The sequence below is a fragment of the Dermacentor andersoni genome, chromosome 6, assembly GCF_023375885.2.
Source record: "Dermacentor andersoni chromosome 6, qqDerAnde1_hic_scaffold, whole genome shotgun sequence".
Lineage (NCBI taxonomy): Eukaryota > Metazoa > Arthropoda > Arachnida > Ixodida > Ixodidae > Dermacentor > Dermacentor andersoni.
Genome location: NC_092819.1, coordinates 115,591,243 through 115,615,176, shown reverse-complemented (window position 1 = coordinate 115,615,176; position 23,934 = coordinate 115,591,243). Strand labels below are relative to the sequence as shown.

Sequence of the window (23,934 nt, the reverse complement as noted above, 5' to 3'; positions counted from 1 at the left end):
CTGCGCGCGCGCTTACAGACCGCCCGGCTAGACCCGACCACTTGGCGAACAAGGATGCCCCCCCTACATACAATGAAATCACTAAACACTACTACCTACAACGTAGAGAGTATAGCACGCCGCACCGCACGCTCACACGTGCTCAAGCGGTTGCACTCAGAATGCTACATACAGACACATACCCCACGCAACGTCTATCATTTACTATGGCCGTGCTCGCAAGCTCACATAAACTCCGAACCGGACCAGCGCAAGTTTGAAGAAGCAATCCGGAGCGAAGAGCTCGCTCCCCAACTCTGGGCCATGAAACTCAACCTCCCGGTTCCGTCGTGGGAGACGCCCACTCCATGAGAGCCCCAAAGCTCTCGTGGCCTGCAGGACATTAAACAAAGTTGATTTCTTCCTTCCTTACCACCGGATTCATAGCCTATCCCCCACAATGGATTTGTGCCATTATTCGAGGCTTCATCATCCTCATTGCCATCAGCTGCGGGCAAAAAGGTGGATCGAACAAGCCCAGGAGATTCGTGCAACGAGTCCAGAGAGGGATACCCGGCGTGCACCACGGTACAATCTCGTGAAATGCTATCGAACCAAGTTCCTGCCGTGTCCTGTGCCTGGCCGGTTCTGGTGCTCTCCGAGTTCCTGTGTTCCGGGGGTTCCAGTGCTCTCGGAGTTCCAGCACTACCATAGATCCTGAGTCTCCACGCCAGCGGCTTGTCGCCGTGTTACCGCCACTGCCTACCCAAGACAAGCCGTCTCCACCGCGTACCGCATCCCAACGAAGCTTGCAACCACATGTGGAGAAATTCAATTGGGCCGTACGCCACGACACCAGGACTTCGCGCGCTAGTGGGCCATGCACAGGAACTGTACAGCGTGCCGCGTCGTAGCATTTCGCAGGATAGAAGACAGTCTTAATGTGTGCTAAGTTTGTAGCTGTGCAAGAGTGCAGTGTTGATAATTATATTTCCACCTGTTCATACTGTCCGACTACCGCCTTCGAATCCTTCCTTACCGCACCTCACGTCAACAAACGTGACGATACACATGGTTACCCTACATTATCTGGCGTCCGCAACAAGACTAAACTCTCGTAACACCTTTGAGAGCCTCACTTTGTTCATGTGTGGTGGTCGAGGATAGAAGAGGAAAAAATGATAGCCCTCGGTAAGAGGTTGCGACTCAAATGAAGGCACTCCCGCAGTGGATGGATGAGGAGCGTAGCTGAGAAAGAGAGCACCGGGCACAAAAGCGTGAGGCTGCCAAAGAGGACCAATCACGAGAGTCGAAGCGGCAAGCTGGGGAACGCCACTTGTTGGAACTACGGGTGCGCATGCAAAAATTGCCACAGCCAAGTAAAGCAGCCGAAGCCGAGCCAAGTGATCGGGAAACGTGTAATCAAGGTTTCCGAAGTCCCTACAAGGTACTTCCAGCTTTAAATAAAGCTCGGGATGAGCTCGAGGCATATATTCGGTGGTTCTAGCAAGTGACCACGGACCAATAGAGGCTTAACGACAATTGGGCCCTGTCTCTGAGTTTGTGTTTAACGGAAGAGACTCTCAATGTCGTCGGATGTATGTCGACTGAAGACGTTAAGGACTTCGCAGAGCTTAAGGCAACAATGCTGTAAAGTTTCCGGTATACTGGAGAGGGCTATCCTAGTGTATTTTGAGAGGCCAAGCCCGAAAATGGGGAAATAAGCCGCCAATTTGTAGGCAGTTGGCTTGGTTATTTTGATCACTGGCAAGAGTTGGCCAAAATTGAAAAGACTTACGAAACAAGGTTGTCTTGAAACAATTCTTGCGTCGATTTCACCAGAAGCTTGCCATCTTTCTGAAGGAGCGAGGTTGCAAAAGTCTGGACACTTTGGCAGAAACAGCGGATAACTACCTCAAAGCTCAAGTCCTGGTAAATCTGGCTAGCGGTCGAGAAAGGTGTATGTTAAGCACTCGTCATTCTCTACTCTCGGCTGTCCTCGTGTCTCCGCGCAATGTTTTTCAGTATATATCTGAAGAGTGGGACGCAAGCCAGTGAGCCATCAAGCGTCCAAGCGAAGCCCCATTGCTTCATTTGCATCAAACGAAGACACAAGCTGTCAGACTGCTGGTCTAGGACTGGCGCATCTAAGGCTGTGACCGGTTTGAAATGAAAGAAGACAGGAAATGTGCGGGAAGGTTTACCAAAAAACGAAGGACCGCAATGAGGCTTCGTGCTCACTTTCTCAACCTTAACAGCCAACCCAAGAAGATAGGCGGTACGAACAGCACACACATGTTCTAAACACTGCAGGCCACAGTTCGGAGAAGATTGGTTCAGGTGCGCAAAGCACCGTTCTGTCAAAACTTAGAAAAGAAGAAATGCCGACAGCAAAAGGGTGTCTCAAAGGACAACCGGTAGCTGCTTTACGAGTTTCCGGTTGCGACACTGTCGTAGTAAAGCGCTCTCTTGTGCCAGCCAACACGTTTCGGAGGAAACGTGCACTGTCTATCTATTACATAGTTCCGCACAATACTTTCCCGAAGCACAAGTCGAAGTTGACTGTACAGTCTTTAAAGGAACCACGCGTGCCGTATGTATGGAGCCCCCCCCCCTCGCTATATGCTGTTGTGTTAGGCAATGTTAATAGTGCTTGCCCCTCTCTCGAGTTACCTGGTGGCACAGATTCGCAGATGGAGGATACCACGCTACATTCACATTAAAGTGCAGAGGGTGGTCCGCGCGACAAGGAAGACACCTGCCCACTTTTCGATAATCGTGCAGTTGCTGCGTCACGTTCCCTTACAGGGCTGCCGATAGCCCTTGTAAACCAACTAGACGTCAGTTCCGATGCACTGGAAAAGCTGCAGAAGGATGACCGATGTCTCTGTTTGCTTCGGATTACCAAAACCACACGATCTGTCACTTTCACATTTATACTCTTGAATAATATTTTCTTACGGCATTATAAGTCTGCAACGAAAAGAGAAGTGGAACAGCTTGTTGTTCCAAGAGATCTTCGGGGATCTGCCCTGAAGATAGCACATAAAGTAATCCTCTTTGGTCAGCAAGGGACAAATGAAACGGCCGGCAGGGTCTAAGAAGAATTCTACGGGCCTGGCGTTCAAGCAAATGTCACCAGTTGCGTGAAATCACTCGACAGTAGAAAGTGTACCTCTTGAAAACATGCTGATAATCAATACTTTCCAGCGGACCGCTATTGATAATAATGGACCACGGTCTCTTACTTCCGCTAATGGCAAGCGATTTTGTTCTAACCATGATCGGCTTCGCAACACATTACCCAGACGCAGTTGCTCTGCCAAGCATTGACACCTATAGGATTGCCTAGGCATTGCTTACGATGTTTTCCCGCGTTGGGTTTCAACGGGAAATAGTGGCTGACCCAGGTACACTATTCCCCTCGTGACTCATGCAAAGGCTTAAGCAGGCTGCTTTCGTCCAGACTACAGACTGTGCCATACCATTCAATGGGAAATGGTTTATTGGAGAGTTTAAGCGGAATGTTGAAATAAATGATTAGGCGAGTGTGCCAAGAAAGCACCAAAGATCGGGATCAATATGTGGGCCCACTGCTATTTGCATACAGAGAAGTCCCACAGAAAAGCTTAGGCGTTTCGCCTTTTGATCTTCTTTGTGGCTTTTACTTAAGAGGACCGATGACCATCCTCAAGGCGCTGTAGTCAAGGAAAGATTTGTGCGAAGAGACGAAAACGACATACGGCTACGTAGTAGAGCTGCAAGAACGCCTACAGCAAACATGTCAACTCGCCCACGAGGAGCTTCGAAAAGCGAAAGTTGCACAAAACAACAATATTATAATCGCAAGACAAAGGCGCGCCAAATTGCAGTGCGAGACAGTGTTACTATTGCTACCATCCGAGGACAAGGTAATCCTAACGTGAAAGGGACCACTGACGGTCCTTGAGAAGAGAAGCGACCTTGATTACGTCGTTGACTTGGGCAAGCGAATAGGTGCTTTTCATACAAACTTGCTTAAAAATTATGACGAAACATGTCCTTTCCCGTCTGCTGACCACCAAACTGCTGTAACTTTAAACACCCGGGAAGATGAAGGGAACCACCCGCCATTTTTCTAGGACGTAAAATTGCCACTGAATCGCTTGCTGAGCAAGCTGCAGAAGCAAAGTAAACGTTGCCTACGTCCCAACCCATTCTCGGTCGTACCTGGAAAAAACTTACCTCGTAGAAAGCCACCCAACACTGACAACGGACACGCCTGAATATGTCCGACAATATCCGGTACCTTTTGCAATCGAAAAGGCTCTCGAAGATGAAGTGCAAAAAATGCTAATTCAAATAATTATTGAAACGTCTAACTCTGCCTACCAGCCACCCGTGGGGATAGCAAAGGAAAAAAAGACTGCAATAGGCGCGTGTGCATTGATTTTAGACAACTAAATCGATTGGTCGCGATGGACAACGAGCCAACACCACTAATAGACATGATGTTCGCCAAGCTGGGTTGTGTCGGTACTTTTCTAAGTTTGACTTTACGAAAGGGCATTGGCAAATGCCACTGCATTCCGACTCCAAACGCATGACAACCTTCCAATCTTCGTCGGTGCTCTATCCATTCCGATTTATGCCGTTTGGTATTAGGAGGGCTCTCGCTGTTTTGATAAGGCTGGTGAGAAAAGTAGCGGTCCGTATCCCCAACATCTACCATTACTTGGACGACGTCTTAATTTTCCCCAGAACGTGGGAACAACCATCACTCTCTTCGGCATTTCTTCTAGCAAGTCAAAAACCTTTGTATAACCATCCCGCCCTCCAAAAGTGAAGCTGCCTTTACCTCCGCGACATTTTCAGGGCATATTGTTGGCCGCGGTACCCTAGGCCCGCAGATCGGGACCCTCAAGAATATTGAAATTGCTAAGCAGTAAACTACAAAAAAAAAAAAGAAGTCTGTTCATTTTTGAGCCTTACGCGATACTACCGCGATTTCGTGCCAAATTATTCAAAAGTATCAGCGTCCCTCACTGAATTGACGAAGAACCGTGCGCCCAATAATCTAGTCTGGGAGCCGTGTCACTATGAAGTTTTCGACGAACCACAGCACTAACTTTCTGATCAGCCCATTCATTGGTCGCGGGAATTAGAACAACAGTTTGTCCTACGTACAGTTGCGCCACCGACAAGCCTGGGAGCGGTCCTCTAAGAAATCCACGGTGATGTTCTGCATCCGGTTGCGTTCTCAAGTAGGAAACTGCTTCCCAAAGAAGCAGGTTACTCTACCATAGAACGCGAAGGCCTCGCCCTTGTCTGGACCATTCAAAAGCTTCATGATTTCTTTTTCTATGGCAAGTGCTTCTCGCTGCAAGCGAACCATGAAGCACTCTCTTACATTAACTCCGCCAAACATGTGAACAACAAAGTATTTCGCCCGAGTTTATTGATTATAATAGAATATGACTTCACTATCGAATACAGCAAATATAGTGACAACATTGGAGTGGACTACCTGAGCAGAGTGCCTTAGTTGCTTATATGGGGGTGCATATATCTTCTGTTACTGCTTATATACAAGTACGTGTTTCTCCTTTTATTACTGCGAGAACTGTGTGCGCTATCTGTCAGTGCAACGAGTCCTCCTGCTGCAAGCCAACTTTGCATGGCAATGTTGTTTAAACTGAAACAACTTTCTTGTATGAGGGATAATGTGGCGAAAGATGACGATGGCAGACGCTCCACGACATGGAAAGAGGAAACGCTGGAGGGTTGGCGCAAGAGAAAGAAGCGGAAGACACGAGTGAGCTGGAAGCTGCGAGCACGAAGGCGGATCAAACGAGCCACGGAGGTTCGTACAACGACTGCAAAGAGGGCTAGCCGGGGTGCACCGCTGGGCAGCCTCTTGACGGGCAATGCAGCAAAGGTCCTGCCGTGTCCTGCGCCTGGCCGGTTCCGCTGCTCTCGGGGTTACTGTGCTCTTGGAGTTCCGGCAACGAAAGGAATCCTAAGCCACCACCCCAGCGGCTTGTCACCGTGTCACCGCCACTGCCTGCCCAAGCCTAGCCGTCTCCGCCGCGTGCGGCGTCCCCACGAAGATTTCAACCACACGTGAGAAAACTCAGTTGGGCCTCATGCCGCGACGACCGGTCTTCACGCGTTAGTGGGCGAGAAACGGGAACTGTTCACTGTGCCACGCCATAAGGTTCCGCGCATTATAAGAAAATCTAATTTGTTCAATGTTTGCGGCTGTGTAAGAGTGCAATGTTCTTAATTATATGTCGAACTGTGCAACCTGTCCACCTGAAGCCATCGAGTCCTTCTTATCGCACCTTACAAAAGACGCAACGGTCCACATTATCGCCCTGCGTCTTGGAACACCTGCTCACGTATAGAAAGGTAGCCTGACCGCTACAACACACATAGTCACTGCTATGAGGCCGTGGCATCGAAACTTCCGCTGTACAAAGGATTTGTGGAAAGGGAAATATTGCATAAAAAGAATACATCGTAAATGCGAAGAGGTGTAGGGCCATCCGATATTTTTTTCATAATTGATAAGATATCTACTGAGTAGATCTTATTGAGAATCGGAAATCCCCTTCAATTCATGCAATGCATAAAGAAATGGTAGTAGAAAGGTACACGAAACAATGAATTAGGAGTATGTACTAAAGCAGAAAGCTAGAAAGTCTGCAAATTATATCGACCCTCTGTATTCTTTCCAATAATTACAAAAACGCGCAGGATTTAGTACCAGATCACAATTAGCACCACTTCTTGAAGGATAGCGCATTCAGGGCGTAAAACAATCATACGTCAGCGTGGTTAAGCTCAACGTAAATCCCGTGTATGTGATCCGGCCCGACCATCTACTTTGCTTACGATGGACATAAACCGCTTGCAGCTCAGGAGATTTCTTATACAAACCACGCAAGATGAGTCTTTTGCCACTAAGAGTGTACCGCTTCACATGAAGCGGTTTGTTAATTGTGGTATTTCTTTTGCTGCTTCTACGGGTTCATTATTGATCATAATTCGTGTGGGATTTTCTTACCTTCGTCTGAGGGTGACTGTTAGAGCTAGGTGGTTTTTCATATTAAAATGAGTGGTACCGCGCGAAGCATGGACAAGGGTCGCAAGAAAAACGAGGGCAAGCGCTTACTGACAACTCTTTATATAGAACACCTTGGACCAGACAATAAAATTGCAGTAGGCAGTAAGCGCTTGTCCTCGTTTTCCTTGCGTCCCTTGTCCCAGCTTCGCGCTGTGCCACTCATTCTAAAACGTTCGTCTAAGGCAAAAAAATTTGGCGCCTGAATTATCGTTGAGGACAAGGGCAGCGCCTTTGCAAAATAGGTTGCGTTTGTGCCCCCTTTCTAAGAACATTATTTTCATTGTGGTGCAGCTGCTTAAGGATGCTGCAACTTCGCAAAGGAAGACATTGGCTGCTAGAAATAACGCTCGTTTCGAGAACCGAGAGCCAATTGTAGAAGTGTAACGCATCACCTATTCGAGGAATACCGCCAAGTCACTGCTGCAACTGTCATAACAACGAAAATAATGACAATCACGCAGGTGTAAAAAATGATTTTTATTTTAATGCCTGCCTCGTCAATGGATATTGCGAGTTGTGTAACCGTTCGTTTACATTGTACAGTAATTACCTGAAATATTTCAACTTTTATAGAGCACTGTCATCAAGCGTTAAAATTCAGAAGCATTAGCTCTATCAAAAATTATTAAAAACAGCGATATTTTTGCAAGAATGACAAATTGTAAACAATATACTTCGGATCTTCCATAAGGCAATGCGCGACCATCGTACATCTTCCTCAAGTAGAACGCTTAGCGGGCACACAGAAACCCTTTGTCTTTTAAAAAATCTAGAACAGCTGTCGCTAAATCATCGCATGAGGTGCGATTATGACAGCAGCTGATGCGGACACTTCAATAACCTTCGAACGCCTCCAGGAACCAATCTGGCAGCCCGTAAAGGTTCCCGGGATCTGTCAGGCGCTTGCAGACAACTTCGCCCGAAGTGGGCACGTACTCGAAAAGGTAGGCGTTCCTGCGGGTCAGAAAACAGCCTGCTGCAGCGAAAGAATGACATGTACATGTACATCAAAGTCATCTTAAAACAAACATCTCTAGCGCAACACAAATAAGACACCCATGCTCGTTGTCTTTCGAGAGCGATAACACCCTCTCGACACAGCATATAGTTATACTACACCTTCCAGTAACAGACTATGAGCACATATATCTGGGTAACCTGATCTCCTCCCAAGGTAATCACTTGAGATCAAAACTGAAGGCCCAACATTCAAGGCCAGAACACAATTTTTTATAAAGTACCTTCAATGGCGCCAGAGAGCTTCGTAACTAAAGTCATTCACCAGGGCCGCGCGTTTCGTTATTTCGGAGATGCTTCATAAGCGCAGTGAAGGTCTCAGAGATGTGAGGGGAAGGTGGTTTAAGCTATCAACGTAGTTTATAGAACAAATAAAATACAAAGGGGGTTAGACACAAACCTTCATGTTTGGTGGTTAAAGTTGACTCTCCGACATTTACCTGGATGCGCGTGAGACGTAACGAAATAACTGTCTTGGAGATCAGCAAATAGCTCGGACTGTGAGAAATTTTCAGTTTTAGTAGTTTCAGATTCTGACAAAATATTTTTTTTCCTTACACTGTGCTCTTATGGTCATATTTTGAGTGACTTACACTTTTTATGCCGGCATCCGAAAAATACGAGTAATTATATTATGTTTTGTGTGCTTGGCGTACACATCTCTAAAAATTTGCTGTTTCATGAAGTGAAGAGCAACGAACTGGTACATCCCTTACAACAGCTACAATCAAATATAGCAAAAAGCACGACTGCTCGTTTCTACTTCAGCACCTTGCTAGTCAAGTCATTCAACATTATCAACTTAGCTTCACGAACCAAATAAGCCGTTTCAAATACTCAGAGTACCTCTAAAAGCTTATGGCTTCAGTGGCAGAAGACTTACTGAGTATGTTAAAAAAACGGATGTATCGGGACGCAATAATAGGGCTTTAAAAACACGATGGTATGTCGTGCCTTATAAGCAAACCGTTTCTCACATTCTGCGGAATATATCCTGGAAATATATTCTTCGTATGGTGCTTTGTACACCTGTGCTATTGTTGGGGCTGTGCAGAAAAGTAAGTGGCAGAAAAGAAGGAATCCTGATACTGCCAAATCAAGCCCTATACCATCTGTTTTGGAAAAATGCGCTGTTCTGCGTACAACTACTTTAAAGCGATATGGAAGTCCACGAACAGACGACACAAATCGATGCGCATTCCACCCCGTTTTAATGTGTCCAAGACAGCGGGTTTATCCGTGACAATATATGACCAACTCACAATTCCAGCGTTACATTAAATACCACAAAACTGCTTCTATCGTTTATGCCGCGCTTGTTCTTTATTCCATTCTTTTGAATTTTTATAAGGTTCACGCTGAGAAAAGAGGCAGGTTCCTTAATATAAAGCTCAGCTGTGCACATCACTAGAAGAAAGTTTCCTTGAAGCACTGTTAAATGTTAAAGAAATAATAGAATGAACTCGTCATAAAGGACGTCGTCTCACGAATCACATTATGCAAAAATGTTTCTAAAGCTTCAAGTATTAGTGAAGTTGTCGCCTCGACGCGTCACTGTCTTTTTGTCAAGGTAGAGTGCTGCAAGCTACACAGGGGCGAAGCCAAGACGCTTCTCTCTATACCCCACTCCGCCCCTCTATATTCTCTCCGCTCCGGAACGCATTCAGGCACCCTTCGTCAAAGTACAGAGAAAGGGCTCGTCGCAGCAACGCGTGGCGGCCGTGATAGACAGCTACGCAAACGCGGCTGACATCTCGGAGGCAAGCAATATTTTGCCCAGTTTGATAAGATACTCTAATTTGCCTGCCACACACAGTTCAGTAACACTTGTCTAACATGTTTACAACAGTCTCTAAATTAGTTTCCAAGCAATGGAAATGTACAATTGGAAGGACACGCGCCTATGTTGCTCCTCAGTTGCAGTTTTATAAAAGCACGCCACCATCTGGCCATTTCAATCGGTCTTTACATCACATGGTGACGGCCATGTTCCTCTACTTTTTTTCTCTCATTGCATACGTCCTAGAAGATGCGCTTACGATGTACTCAATGCGTGTCTTTGAACAATAAGCCAATAGTTTCAGCTCAGAGCCTCATGTATGGCCCGATTTTGCTCGTTGGTGTTTTTTTTTTTCCTATGCTTGTGCCGTTGCTATAACTACGCATTCAGTAATACGCAGCGCAAAGATGATGATACTTAGTTCTCCAGTGTATATGTCAAAGTGCGGTAGAGAAAGCCGTAGGTAGGCCGCCTTTTAATAAAAAGAAAATATGCGCTTGCATCTTCGCCAGAAAATATCGCCTTAACTGCTACCACATGAATTATCGATAAGGGGCAGAAACGCTGTTCGCAATCACTTTATACCACGTGCGTGCTCTTTAAGACCCGATGCCCCCATCCTCTTCCTTGGAGCCTTAGCTGATGCGACCCGGAAGCCTAACCCTTGAGCTCAATACACTTATTGCTCAGTTAAGACTGCTAATTTTGTGGCCACGATGGAAACATGCCTTAGGTGTAAGTAATTACAAATAGAAAAAATGGAGTCGCGTAAAGTCAATGGAAATTTCACAGACCTTCCGTCATTCTCTTCAACATGCCGTTTGATGAAGGAAAGCAGCTGGTCACAGAATTTCATGCATATGTCTTCCGACCACTTTCCCTGTAATCAAAAACAAAAAGCACGCAGCACAACCAGCATTTCAATAAACCTAGCCGTCAGGGAAATAAACCAAATTGCCATGAAATTACGTTCGAGTAGAAATATCTGAAATGAGAAATCAAGCATTTTGCCGACTTGCTTTGGAAGATTTGTCTAGGATAAGTTTCACAATTTCAGCTGTTCAGAGTGCTTATATATTCTTGCAACTAACAGAGCATCTAGCAACCGGTCGTAACTCAAATCGCTGCCCCTAAATCCCCCACCCCCTTAACGCGCCACCATCACTTCTGCTAAGTATCGCCAACTTTTCATGAGCGCCGCTGTTCCCCTATTCTTCCTTCAAACCAATTCCGCTTCCACAATTCCGATTTCGGGGATCACGTTTCCGGTTCGGTTTTTGTCATTTACTTTGAATTTTTGCGTGCTGCACGCTCGCACCTCTATACAGCAGTGACGAAGCTTCCATTTGAAACCATAAACTGGTACCACGTAAGTTCCGCTTGACGCCGGAAGCTCAGAGGGTGAGCGAGCGGGAAGCTTGGAGTAGGAGGAGAGTATGTTGTCGGCACTTGACCTAGTCAGCGAAAGCGTGAACGAATAGGCTTTAGTTCCCCTTAATATGTTATGTCAACGGTCGCCACTTTCTAACAAATTAATTCGCAGTGCAGGCTTTCAACAGCGTTTTATATTGACAGTCGCGAAGCATAAGAGCAAGATCATAAGGTTAAAAATTAGCAGCACTGTCAATGTTTTTCCCATTCTTATTGTCCTCTCGCCAGGAACTGCAGGCTGGTCGCAAGGTCTACGCATAGAACAGGACTGGTTTTGGAATAGAAAATTTAAGGGAACTAAGAAGTGGCCACAATGTGTTCTGAGACGTTGAGGGAAGATAAGTGAATATGATTTGGAGTAAACAGAATCCAGCGCGCTGTTCGCAAAGATTGATGAAACGACCATGCTGGAATAAGGACGACGGCAAGACGACAATCAAACGGCGTTTCTCACGTGATGATTATGAAACAACCGTGCGACAATAACGGTATGGTGACAATTGTATCACGACAACGGCATGACAACGGCGGCATGGTGAGAGTCAGATTACGAAGTTAGAAGGACGTCAGCGGAGCGATGTCGACGAAGTCACGACGATGGTATGACAACGAATGCATGACGTTAACTGTACCACGACGACCAAATGACGACAATGACATGAAAAGGGCGCGAGGACATTAGGATTACGCAAGTATGGCTACAATGGTGTGACGACTGCTGTATTACGAGGGCTGACGAGAATGCCGTGACTACGATGGCATGAAATCGGATGACGAAGCTGGGGTGGCAGCGAAAGAACGCCCACGACGGCATGATAAGGGTAGACAGTAAATGCCTGACGACAATGGTGACAATGGCGGGACGACAATGGAACGAGCACGTCAGCATCACGAGATTGAGCCCATGCCTAGTGCCACACGCCATTCGAAAGCTTGGGCCACCTGGTCGGCGTAGAAGGTGGGACGATAACGTTATGGCAACGGTTGCGTACTGCAGCTGGAATAATGACGCTTGGAGGACCACGACGGCACCACGAACACGAGAAAATACCTAATAGCCCAAACTGGTAAACAACGTGCGACATAGGGCCGGCGTAAGCAGATTATATCACAATTATATATACATATACACACATTATATATACATATATATACATATACACACATTATATATACATATATATACATATACACACTATATATCATATATATATATATATATATATATATATATATATATATATAGATGGTTAAAAATTTTTTAAAGGTTGCCTGTGACAGATAGCTCAATTCTAGTTAATGAGCTGGTCTACACGACGCGACGGACACTACTTGCACAAAAAATTGAAATCCAAAATTGACGAATTAATAAGGATTCACTAATTAACCTTTGAGCTAATTATTTTGTGACCCATATTACAAAGTACAAATTCTGCGCAAGCAGATCCACTTGCAACGAATTCTCAAGACGACACCAGTTTCGAGATTAAAATTCCCGAACTTTGCGGAGAAATGCATTGGCGTTCCGGTTACTTGTGTGCTTCAGTGCATGAAACGACGTTTTGTTAACATATCTCGAAACTGGTGTCATCTCGAAAATTCCTTCCAAATGAATCCGCCTTGCGAACTCCACGGCTAGAATTTGTAAATTGCAATATGGGCCATAATGTAATTAGTTAGAAGCTGAATTAGTGATTGTTAATAATTCGTCGATTATGGTTCTAAATTTTTTGTGCAAGTAGTGTCCACTGCTTCAAGTAGACCAGCTCATGAACTAGAATTGTGATATTTTCCACAAGCAACCTTTAAAGATTTTCGAAGGTTCTCGCTGAAACTCCCTGTGCGCGTATATTATATATATATATATATATATATATATATATATATATACATATAGATACGTTAGTTGTTAGCTATGCTTTTGTAATGTTCCTACTTTGTTCCCACTCCAGTAACAATCCTCGCTAGAGGATTGACAGTACTTTGAAATGAAATAACATAAATATGTACATACACATAAATATACATTGGCTCCAAAGGCCTGGAGCAGGCGAAGAAAGATAATCGCATTAAAATAAAGTTCGGAGAGGCGTGAATAGGAAACCAAACTAACGACGTTCTCCGAGCGGATCTTTTCGGGGGGGCCATTTACACGAAGCGGGGGCCAGAGGCTTGGGTTGCCTGCGCTGAGGGGAATTTAGTGTCGAGGCACTCGGCATCGGTTAAACCCCCGAGATACCCTTTTATGCGTTGCATATTGCAATCACTCAGTTCAGCCCTTGGGCGCGGCCGGGCAGCCACCATTGACCTTTAACGCAACCACGTGACGTGACGTCGCGACAGCCGGAGGGAAAGCTGGGACCCAACTCGCGCGGTCGCGCGCGGCCGCAGCCACCACCTGACTCCCGCTCCTCCGAACTCCCAAATATGCAACGCATTCTTGGCTTAACCAAGCTAAGCCTGTTCTCACTTTTTCCACCTACGCGCAGAACACACGCACGACTAAGCGAGGGAGCCTCCAGCCGTCATGTGAGCAGGTCTCTGCTGTCACAACACCGGAAACGCCTGCTGACGCAGACGCCACTGTGGTCGCAGATCGCGAGCAACGGTTAAAATACCCATATTTGCACTTTCTATCACCGTGAAAATAGGCTATTCAAATTACAATGTTTCGAAGAGACCACAGTTTACACTCAACCTGGCCTATCAGAGCACTTTACCTTGAAATGCGTAGGCGTCAAAGCTATACGTACGAAGCTTACAAAACGTTATCGCCTTTGCACGTAAGCGCCACTTGATTTACCACGTGACACGGATGAACAGAAGGCAGGCGAAAATAACTATTCACTATACGACGCGGAACAGCGCTTGTCTCACCTACGAATTTCCCTGAAATCTATAAAATTTTGCGGGTTTGTCAAGGGGCACTTAGTGCTTTCGAGGCTGCTGCGGCATTGAGCGAAACAGTGCAGTGCACGAGAATTTCGGCATGACCAAGGTACGTCTCCATCACGGAAACCGCATCAACGGTAACACTGTCCGCTAAGGGAAAAGTAAGCGCTAATATAGCTGTCGTGAACATGAGGTTATCTGTCTATTGAAGGAAACAGTTCTCGCGTTACTATTCGCGCCTTTGTTATCGGGTATGTAAGCGGGGTTTACAAGCTGGCTTAGAAGGACATTACAATGATGGATAGCGCAGGAGAGACGTGAATCTTGTGCTGTTATCGCCTGCCTGTGTGTGGCGTGTAACGTCACGACAGATAGCTGGACGACCACTGCTAGTGCCAAGCTACTTGTTACACGTGACGTCCCCAGAGTGTATATTATCGGCCAGCAGAATAAACGGGACTTTCCCTTTCGTCACCTGGAGCGCGGCTCGTCCACTGTCCCTTCCGACACGCATACGCATAACGCTCGCATGCCGTGTCACTACAGTTCTCATTGCGGTTGACGGCAAAGTTGCACTTTAATGTGTCGGCTTATCCGCTATTAAGTTTTGCAATATACCACCAGATGACCGAGATAGGCAGCAGAGTCAAACGTGATAAGGACTGCCGATCACGTAAAGATGGGACTTCTGCCTATCCGTTTCTATTTTTTTCTGTGTGTGCGTTTGTGTGATTTTGCAAGGCACTACAGTTTGTGTGTTCCTGCAGAAAATATCTCTGACTACGTTGTAGATATGTCGATTTCTCGAAATGGCCATGCCCATTTTTACATTAATGATGATTGTAATAACTTATCTGGAGACAGCGAGTATATTTAAAAATGAAACAACTTGCTATTGATTACGTAAGACGTCTCTATTATAGTAATTATTAGAGATTAAGTGAATTGTTGAATATGCAGATGTGAAGTTTAAACAGCTAAATCCGTTTTCTGAGGCATCAAACGGAGCGTAGTATATATGACACGTTGGACGCTGCAGGGTTAAATGCGTTAGAGACGATGTTCTTCACTCAGAAATCTATGCGCTGTTTTCGCTTGAGAAATGCTTTCTTAGGCGCAATCTTGCTTGTTTCGATTTCATTGTCATCGCTCATACTTCACCCTCATACTTACAGTAAGTTTGTGCAAGCAAGGGGTTATCATATCGCAGCTATACTGCCATAGCTTCACGCCAAGCCTCAGGCTGAGCTTGAGGCCAAGGGTTCGACGTAGGCCACAGCGGCCTCATTTCGATGGGATCAAAATGCCAGAAATCTGGTACACGCATATTTAGGCACACGTAAAATCACGCAACATCACAAGGGCCGCCCTACATTGTTCCTCATAAAGGGATCGTGTTTATTGCACGTAAAGCCAGTTCATCAGCCTATTTTATGTCCACTGCAGGACAAAGTCCTCTCCCCGCGATCTCGATCTCCATTTACCCCTGTCCTGATCCAGCCGACTTCAACCAGCACCCGCACATTTCCTAATTTCGTCGCACCACCTAGTCTTCTTTCGCCCTCTACGGCGCTTCCCTGCTCTTGGTACCCATTCTGTCGCCCTAATGGTCCAACGGTTATCTACGCGTTACATTACCTGCCCAATGCTATTTTTTTTTCTCTTCATGTCAATTAGCCTGCCGCCTATACCCGTTTGCTCTCTGATCCAAACCACTCTCTTTGTCTCTTGGAGTTATGCCTAGTATTCTTCATTCCATCGCTCTTTCCGCAGTTCTTAACTTGTTGTCAAGCTTCTTTGTCAATCTCCAAGTCTCTGCCTCATATATTTTCACCGGTAAAATGCACTCATTGTATGCTTTCCTTTCCAATGATAGCGGTATACTTCCAGTCAGGTGCTCACGATGTCTGCCGTATACGATCCAACCCATTTTTAATTTTCCGTGAATTTCTTTCTCATGGTCAAGGCTCCCTGTGATTATTTGACCTAGGTAAACTTACTCCTTCACAGACTGTAGAGGCTGAGCGGCGATCCTGAATTCTTGACCCTTGCCCGGTTACTCAATATCTTTGTCTTCTGCATATTAATCTTCAGCCACACTCTTATACTCTCTCAGTTAAAGTCCTCAATCACTTGTTGTAACTCGTCCGCAGTGTTGCTGAATAGAACAATGTCATCGGCAAACCGAAGGTTGCTGAGGTATTCGCCGTCGATTCTTACTCCTAAACCTTCCTAGTTTAGTAGATTGAATAATCCTTCCAAGCACGCAGGGAATAGCATTGGAGAGATTGTGTCTCCTTGTCTGACTCCTTTTTTTTATACGTGTCTTCCTGATTTCCTTGAGTAGAATTAAGGTGGCTGTGGAACCTCTGTAGATATTTTCCAAGATATTTACCTAAGCGGTCTGTACTCCTTGATTACGCAATGCCTCTATGACTGCTGGTATCTCTACTGAATCAAATGCTTTCTCATAATCTATGAAAGCCATATAGAGAGGCTCATTGTAATCTGGGGATTTCTCGATAAGCTGATAAATTACATGGACGTGATCCATTGTAGAGAATCCCTTCCTGAAGCCCGCCTGTTCCCTTGGTTGAGTAAAGTGCAGTGTTGCCCATATCCTATGGGAGATTATTTTGGTAAATGGTTTATATAATGCGGGGAGTAAGCTAATAGGCCTATAATTTTTCATTTGTTCAATGTCTCCCTTTTTGTGGATTATAGTACAATGTTTGCATTCTTCCAGTTTGCTAGGGCCCTCGCAGTTGATAGACATTTCGTATAGAGAGCCTCCAGTTTTTCAAGCATTGTGTCTCCTCCATCTTTGATTAAAATCGACGGTTATTCTACCTTCTGCCGCTTTTCCACGTTTCATGTCTTGCAAGGCCCTTTTGACCTCATTTCTAGTTATCGGAAGAGTTTCTGTATCCCGTTCATTATTGTTCCGAATGGAGTTCCGAGTCCTCTGGGTACTGTAGAGATATGCATATAATTATTCCGCTGCATTTATTATATCTTCGAGATAGCTGATCATAATACTCTACTTATATTTCCGTGCATACATCTTGACTTGTCCTATGCCAAGTTTCCTTCTCACTCATTTCACACTGCGTCCATTTTTTACGGTTTCCTCAGTCTTTCTCACGTTTAATTTAGAATATTACTTATTATCGCATTGTTGATCAGTTTTGACAGTTGCGCGAAGTCTATCTTATCTCTTGAGTTGGACACTTTCATTCTTTATCATTTCTTTTTAGGTCTTTGCTATGTTGGAGAGTGTGCCTACTGGTTGCCTTGGTGCCTTGCCTCCCACTTTAGTTGCTGCCTCTGAAGTCAGCCTCGTTACGGTTTCATTCGTTAGCTTTATATCATCATCATCAACATCATCTCACTGTCCTAAGTCTGCAAATTTCTTTGCAAGTGCCAGGATCGGATGTTGGTGGATCCACCGCATGGTGCTCACTGCGCATGTTCCTCTAGTTTGAGCGGTCTATAAAGGAGTGACGCAATAAAATGATGTCAGTTGAGAGTAGCGCCTTGTCCTGTCGTCTTTCTTGTGTTTGTCGTTTTGCGTTAAACAAAGTATTCATGGTACCAGCCTAAATTTGTCTGCTTTTACACTTTACATTTTTTTTACATTTTCTTTTGATAATTTTACGCTTCCTCTGTTGAAATTAAGGTCATTCCTAGCCCTCACTAGCCTAAGATAACTACACTTTACCCTACCTATCACTTCTACATCCTGCACTACGCTGGGATCGGCAGAAAGTATGAAATCAATTTCATTTCTTGTTTCACCATTAGGGCTTTCCCAGGTCCACTTTCTGTTGCTAGGCTTCCTTAAAAAGGTGTTCATTATTCTCAGCTTATTCCTTTGGGCGAATCCTACCAGCACCTCTCCTCTAGCGTTTCTAGAATCGACGCCGTAGTTGCCAATTGCCCGTTCAACCGCTTGCTTTTTCCCCCCTTTTGCATTGAAGTCACTCATTACTACTGTATACGGAGTTTGCAATTTTCTCATCGCTTATTCTACATCTTCATAAAACTGATCTACTTCCTCATCGTCGTGGCTGGATGTTGGAGCGTAGCTTTGTATTACCTTTATTCTATGCATCTTTACGGCAACCCTCATTAATTCTTTAGAATTTGTCAATGTTGCCCGCTATATCATTATGGATTAAGAATCCTACACCATATTGCTTCTTATCAGGGAGACCTTTATAGCAGAGGACATGGCTGTTATTCAGCAACGTATAAGTCTCACCAGTTGTAATCTCACTAAAGCCGATGATATCCCAAACAATGTCTGATAGTTCCTCGAACAGTACTGCTAAGCTAGCCTCATTCGACAAAGTTCGGCAATTAAAGTAGACAGGGTCACTTTCCATTGGCGGCCTGTCCGGACCCAGAGATTCTTAGCACCCTCTACTGCGTTACAGGTCTCACCGCCGCCTTGGACCGGTGCTTCGCAGCTGCTTGGGACTAAGGGCCGTGAGTTAATTGTAGGTATCATTGGGGAGGTTGTGGCCGAATACTACACCAGAGAGGTCAGCTCCTGTTCTGGTGAGGGAATGTCTTTGTTCAAGCTTAGTGGGCCTTCCTAATTTGGTTGTACGTGAATTAGTATAGTCCCACTCGCTCTCGGCATCTTTCACCGGTGTCAGGTGCCACTTCAAGGCTGCAGATGTAGTACACTGGAGGATGTCGTACGCAGATACACCATCGTAGATTTTTTTTTAAAAAAAGGGAGGGGGGGGCAGATTTGAACTTCCGACTGCTGCAACCAAGCATAAGACATAGCTCAGTAAGTTTATCCCGCAGGCGGCTAGGCTACTTTGCAGCCGAAAAGTGCGGCCCAGAGGGCCCTAGTGGCTAACAGATCCGTTGATTTGTGCGCTCTTTGCGGACAAAGCTGCCGGATTTAATATTCTTTTTAGTTATGACGGCTCGGCAAGCGTGCCGCTGTATCTCTTGCACTGTCTTAGTCTCCCCTGGAACCGAAGCCGTTCCACCCCTGGAAGCTTGGAGAAATGGAAATCATCTCAGTGTTCTCGCTGTCTCCTTAGGCTCGCTGACCTTAGATTACAAGTGCCACGTCGTTTTACGATTAACAGTCCTGACGGCAGTTCTCAGTGGTATTCGCAGCACTGCCTGTTGAATTATTTTATATAATGTGTTTAGTGTACGGGATTCCACTGTCTTAGTTGACGCATACACAACGCATACACAACTGCGGCTGAGGTGGCTCACAACTTACCGCAGCTTTCTCCGGCATCCTCATAACGTCAAACTCCTGGACAGAAAAGACAGTTCCACTTTCGTTGCGAAAACCACAAAACGCCTTCGGGCTGCCGCCCAAGCGGCAGTGGGCCCACCAGCGTAGCAATGTATGCCTGCAACGGCAACAACGAGAAATTATTGCGCTTTAGCACCACACAAGGACACGGTGAAGAGGACATTGCTCAACTAACATCCCTTACCACAGCCGACGATAAATAAGAGTAGTTTCACAAACTTACCAATATCAATTAGGGCAGGTAAGCAATTACTACTAAGCTGTTGTAGCAATTTGACGAAAATTGAAGTTTTATTGGCGCTTGTTTCTTTACGTAGCAAAAACCAAGATAAGAATATGAAGCACGCCATAGCAGGGGACGCAGGAATAATTTTGACCACCTGGGTTCTTTAGCGACCAGCCAATGCACGGTGCACTAGCGTCGCTGCATTTCGATCACATTAAAATGAGGCCACTGTAGCAGGGATTTCATCCCACGCCTTCCGGTTTCTCATCGCAGCTCCAGTATACGCGACCACTGTTTCGAATGCGAGTAAACCGTTCTTTGACGACGCAAAAATCCTGTTTATGCACAGTGATAGCGTTCCAAGGGAAGTCGCGGAAGCCTTTCACATAATGAGAAAAGGTAGTGAGTGTATTAGTCAGCCTTCCGTAAACTTATCTTTGAAGGAAATGGGCTTGCTGAACCGGGGTGAACAACGGCGTTAATTTTACCCGCGACCACGAGTCTATGTTGGCAATGACAAGTGCTTTTATTCACATCTAGCATGCGCGCACGCTTGACGTAAGGCTTTAAAAATTGAACGTGTTTTTTGCAATAAACGCAGTTGTAAGTCAGCGCCATGTGTGTCCCATCCTGTATTCTGTCGTCCGCTGTACGTTTTTAGCGCTATTTTCGAAAATTATGGAAAACCTCCATCTCGCTCAGTCTGTCCTTCTTGTGTGAGGTTCATTTAGATGATACACAGAAGGTTCGCTTGTCGGCACTGTTATGCAAGCACGAAAAGCGCTTCACCGATCAATGTGGCTGTAACGGTTTGGCGAGTCAGGTGATCGAAACTGGAGACGCGCTTCCCTTGATCTCTAAACCCCAATTCGTCAGCCTGGCCAAGAGGCAAGTGATCGACGTTTTGTTGGACGCGACGCTATCGGCTGATATCTGCCACTCGTTCAGCGCTGGATACCTCCAAAGGTTGACTTAAGAAGTAATGGGACTTTACGTGCTAAAACCACTTTCTGATTATAAGGCACGCCGTAGTGGGTCTCCGGAAATTTCGACCACCTGAGGTTCTTTATCGTGCACCTAACTCGAAGCACACGGGTGTTTTAGCATTTCGCCCCCATCGAAATGCGGCTGCCGTGGCCGGGATTCAATCCCGCGACTTCGTGCTCAGCAGCCACCTCCAAAGATTACCGACAGGCGTGGATGAGTGATTGTGACTGGTGCACGGCCGCGTTCCTGTCCCACAGAGGGTTATTTCACTTTACTCGTATGCCCTTTTATGCTTGCAACGGTCTTGCGACCCTTTAGAGTGTCATGGACTGCATCATCGGGGGAAGTGAAGTGGTCCTACTGCATGCGCTACCTCGATGACATCGTATTTTTATCACGAACCTTCGAAGTACACTTGCCCCATGTTGCCGATATGCTCGAGAGGATGCTTGCGCCAGCATGACTGAATCCTGCGAAAGCTCTGGCTGCGTTCTTACGGTTTACGCTGGGCGGAGGCGCCATTGAGCCGGACCAGTTGACACTTTGGGCAATTTCGATTCCCCCGCGCACAAGGACGTACATGGCATTCGTCGCTTTTTACGAAGGGCCACTTTTTACCGGTCGTCCATCCCGTCCTGTGTCCAAGTGCAGGCGCCCTTGAGCAAGCTCTTGGGTAAGGCCGGGTGGTAGTGGGGACCTGAGCAGCAGCAGGCCTTTTGCCATCTGTCTAGCGCCAATGCGGAGACAGCGCAGCTGATACTCCCCAACCTCACCAGACTGTTCGCAGTCCAGACTGACGCGAGACATCTGTTTAGGAGCGCTCCTCCTACAGAAATACGATGGCGTGTTGCAGCTGTTGGCCTTCACCAGCCGCTCTTTCATACCGGCAGAGAGGAATTAGCCCCTGACTGACGAGTGCCTCACCATCGTGTTTCCAATATGTAAATTTCATGTCTATCTTGATGGGACCTAATTCATAGTGCAGAAAGGCCACAGTGCGCTACGTGGTTGATGCGGCTCTGCGAGCCTGTGGGCCGGCTGGCGCACTTGGTTCTCCTGATACAGCATTATGGCTGTATCGTAAATGCAAGGCGCAAATGGAGGAGCAAATGCTCTCGCCTGGCTGTTTCATAAAATGTACTTCCATAATTCATATCTACGTGATAATCTTATTTCATCCCCAACCTACATATCTCCTCACATTGATCATCATCACAAAGTTGGAGTTTTGCAGTGTCGCACTAGAAATTGTCATGAGTCTTTTCTTCCTAGGACGTGTCAAGAATGCAACCACCTTCCCGTCGTGTTAATTGCTATTGAAGACCACGCACAATTTCATACGGCCATAATCGACACCATCGCTTCGGGCTTCACATGCCTATGACTACATCACTTGCTGCCTTCTTTGTTTTCTTTGTTTTGTAACTTGTTTTTACCCCACTCCCCTCTCTAATACCTTGTGGGTTTGAGGGTATAATAAATGAAATGAAATGGAATGGCTTTGCACGCAGTATCGAAAAATGAACATCAAGGTGGTAGCTCACGCAGTATCTCGTGCCCCGTTGTCTAGCAGGAGCCTTCCTCCAGGTGGGACAGCTACTGCGGCTCCCTTTGCGCCAGCATGAGTCGGGGGCGAAACAAGCGGAGAAACAGGGGAGTCCATCGACGGGCAAACCTGTTATTACGCTTTCTAGGCAAGCAGCGCGCCACAAAGGGGGAAAACGGGGGAGCTTCTCGAACGCGAACCCATGACGCCAGTGGCTGCAGTCCAGAGTGGGAACGAGACCAGACTCCCTTTTTTGAGAACTATAATCTCTTCCAGCAGACAAGAGCTACTGAAGGCCAAGCAACTTGATCCGTTTTGTCGTGCATTGAGTGAGGGTCTCAGGGAGGTGCAGCGCCGAGGCGCTTCTGGTAGTGCAATGGGCGCAGGTGGACCGAAACCAGCGTGTGTTTGTTTCATATTCATATTAGGCATCATTGCTAGATCATGATGGGCTCCTGTTTAAGCACATCGCCACCAATGATGTGGCTGTGGACCTGCTTAAAGTTGTTATCCAGAAAGTCGGAAAATCGCACTGGTGCGATCCTCTCATGACGAACCCTTGGCCGGTGATTTGAGTGTCTCCAAATTTTTTGTGAACTAAGCCGAAGTGTGACCTGGCCTCGCACACATTGTGACATTTTTCACTATTGACGTCAAACGGCGAAATAAATGGGTCGCAAGCCGCCCGGGCTGATGAAACCAATTGACAGTGAGCGTCTATGGCAAGTGGCCTCCTACGATCTCATGGAGCCTTTCCACGGAAATAAGCAGGTAGTCACACAACTGATGGTAGTCGTTGATCATTTTTGTAAGTGGGTGAAGCTGTTTCCGCTACGAAACGCGACAGCGTGAGCAGGGTTTGAGAGGCTCCTGAACTTTTTATGTCGGGTCAGCTTCCCGACAAGACTTATTACGTACAAGGCGTGCTATTTTAGCGCTCGGGTGTTTAGTTCCTAGGGATCCGCACGTAGCACCAATCAGTAAACCACTTCGCCCAACCATCTCCAATCTAATTTGATAGACATTCTCAATAGAACTCTCGAAACCAATGTTGGCGGCCTCTGCCAAAAGTCAACGCAATTGGACAGACCCCTTGAATGAGCTCGCGTTCGCAATCCCAACCGCCGCGAATCGCTCTACTGGTTCCCCTCTCGCCTTCCTCAATGTCGCAACGGAGTTGGCAAATCCGTTGACCAGTGTTAGCCGATGGGAGGACGAGGAGGCGCCGACAGACTGTTCTATTTACGGTTCAGCACTTAGAGACAGGCTTTGTTGGGCTCCCTGTAAAGCAAGGCAGTTTCCCTTCGGCAAAGGGCCAGCAGAAGCCTCATTACGACTGTAAGCATCGCCATCTTTCACCTAATGTAGGTGATCGAGCAAGGGGTTCTCAGCCACGCTCTCTTCTAAGTGGCTTGGTCCGTACAAAGTAAAGCTCGCGTACTTGCTGAAGAATCCCCCTTTGGGGAAACTCAGAAATGCCCATATCACCGACTTGAAGGCCTTTGAGTCACGGTCCCATGACACGCCTCGCTGCCCACTGACATCACTCGCAAGCACCAGGGACCCGGGGCGCCGGACCGCGTAAGGAAGCACGGACTGGTACAACAGAAGAAAGCAGACACCCGTGGGATTTCGCGCCGGACGGCGTACTCTTTTCCGCAACCGAAGGCCC

The 23,934-nt window shown here is 46.4% G+C and overlaps 1 protein-coding gene across 1 annotated transcript in view; it reads right to left on the bottom strand.

Annotated features, from left to right (window-relative positions):
• Positions 1-7,545: 7,545 nt before the first annotated feature.
• LOC129382421 (decapping and exoribonuclease protein-like) overlaps positions 7,546-23,934 on the bottom strand; it is an 80,806-nt gene continuing 64,417 nt past the window's right edge. The window contains exons 4-6 of the mRNA XM_055066312.2: positions 19,465-19,600; positions 10,679-10,764; positions 7,546-8,041 (exon numbers count right to left, since the gene is read on the bottom strand). Coding sequence (XP_054922287.1) covers positions 7,921-8,041; positions 10,679-10,764; positions 19,465-19,600 — 343 coding nt within the window. The 3' untranslated portion in view covers positions 7,546-7,920. The remainder of the gene's footprint in view (positions 8,042-10,678; positions 10,765-19,464; positions 19,601-23,934) is intronic.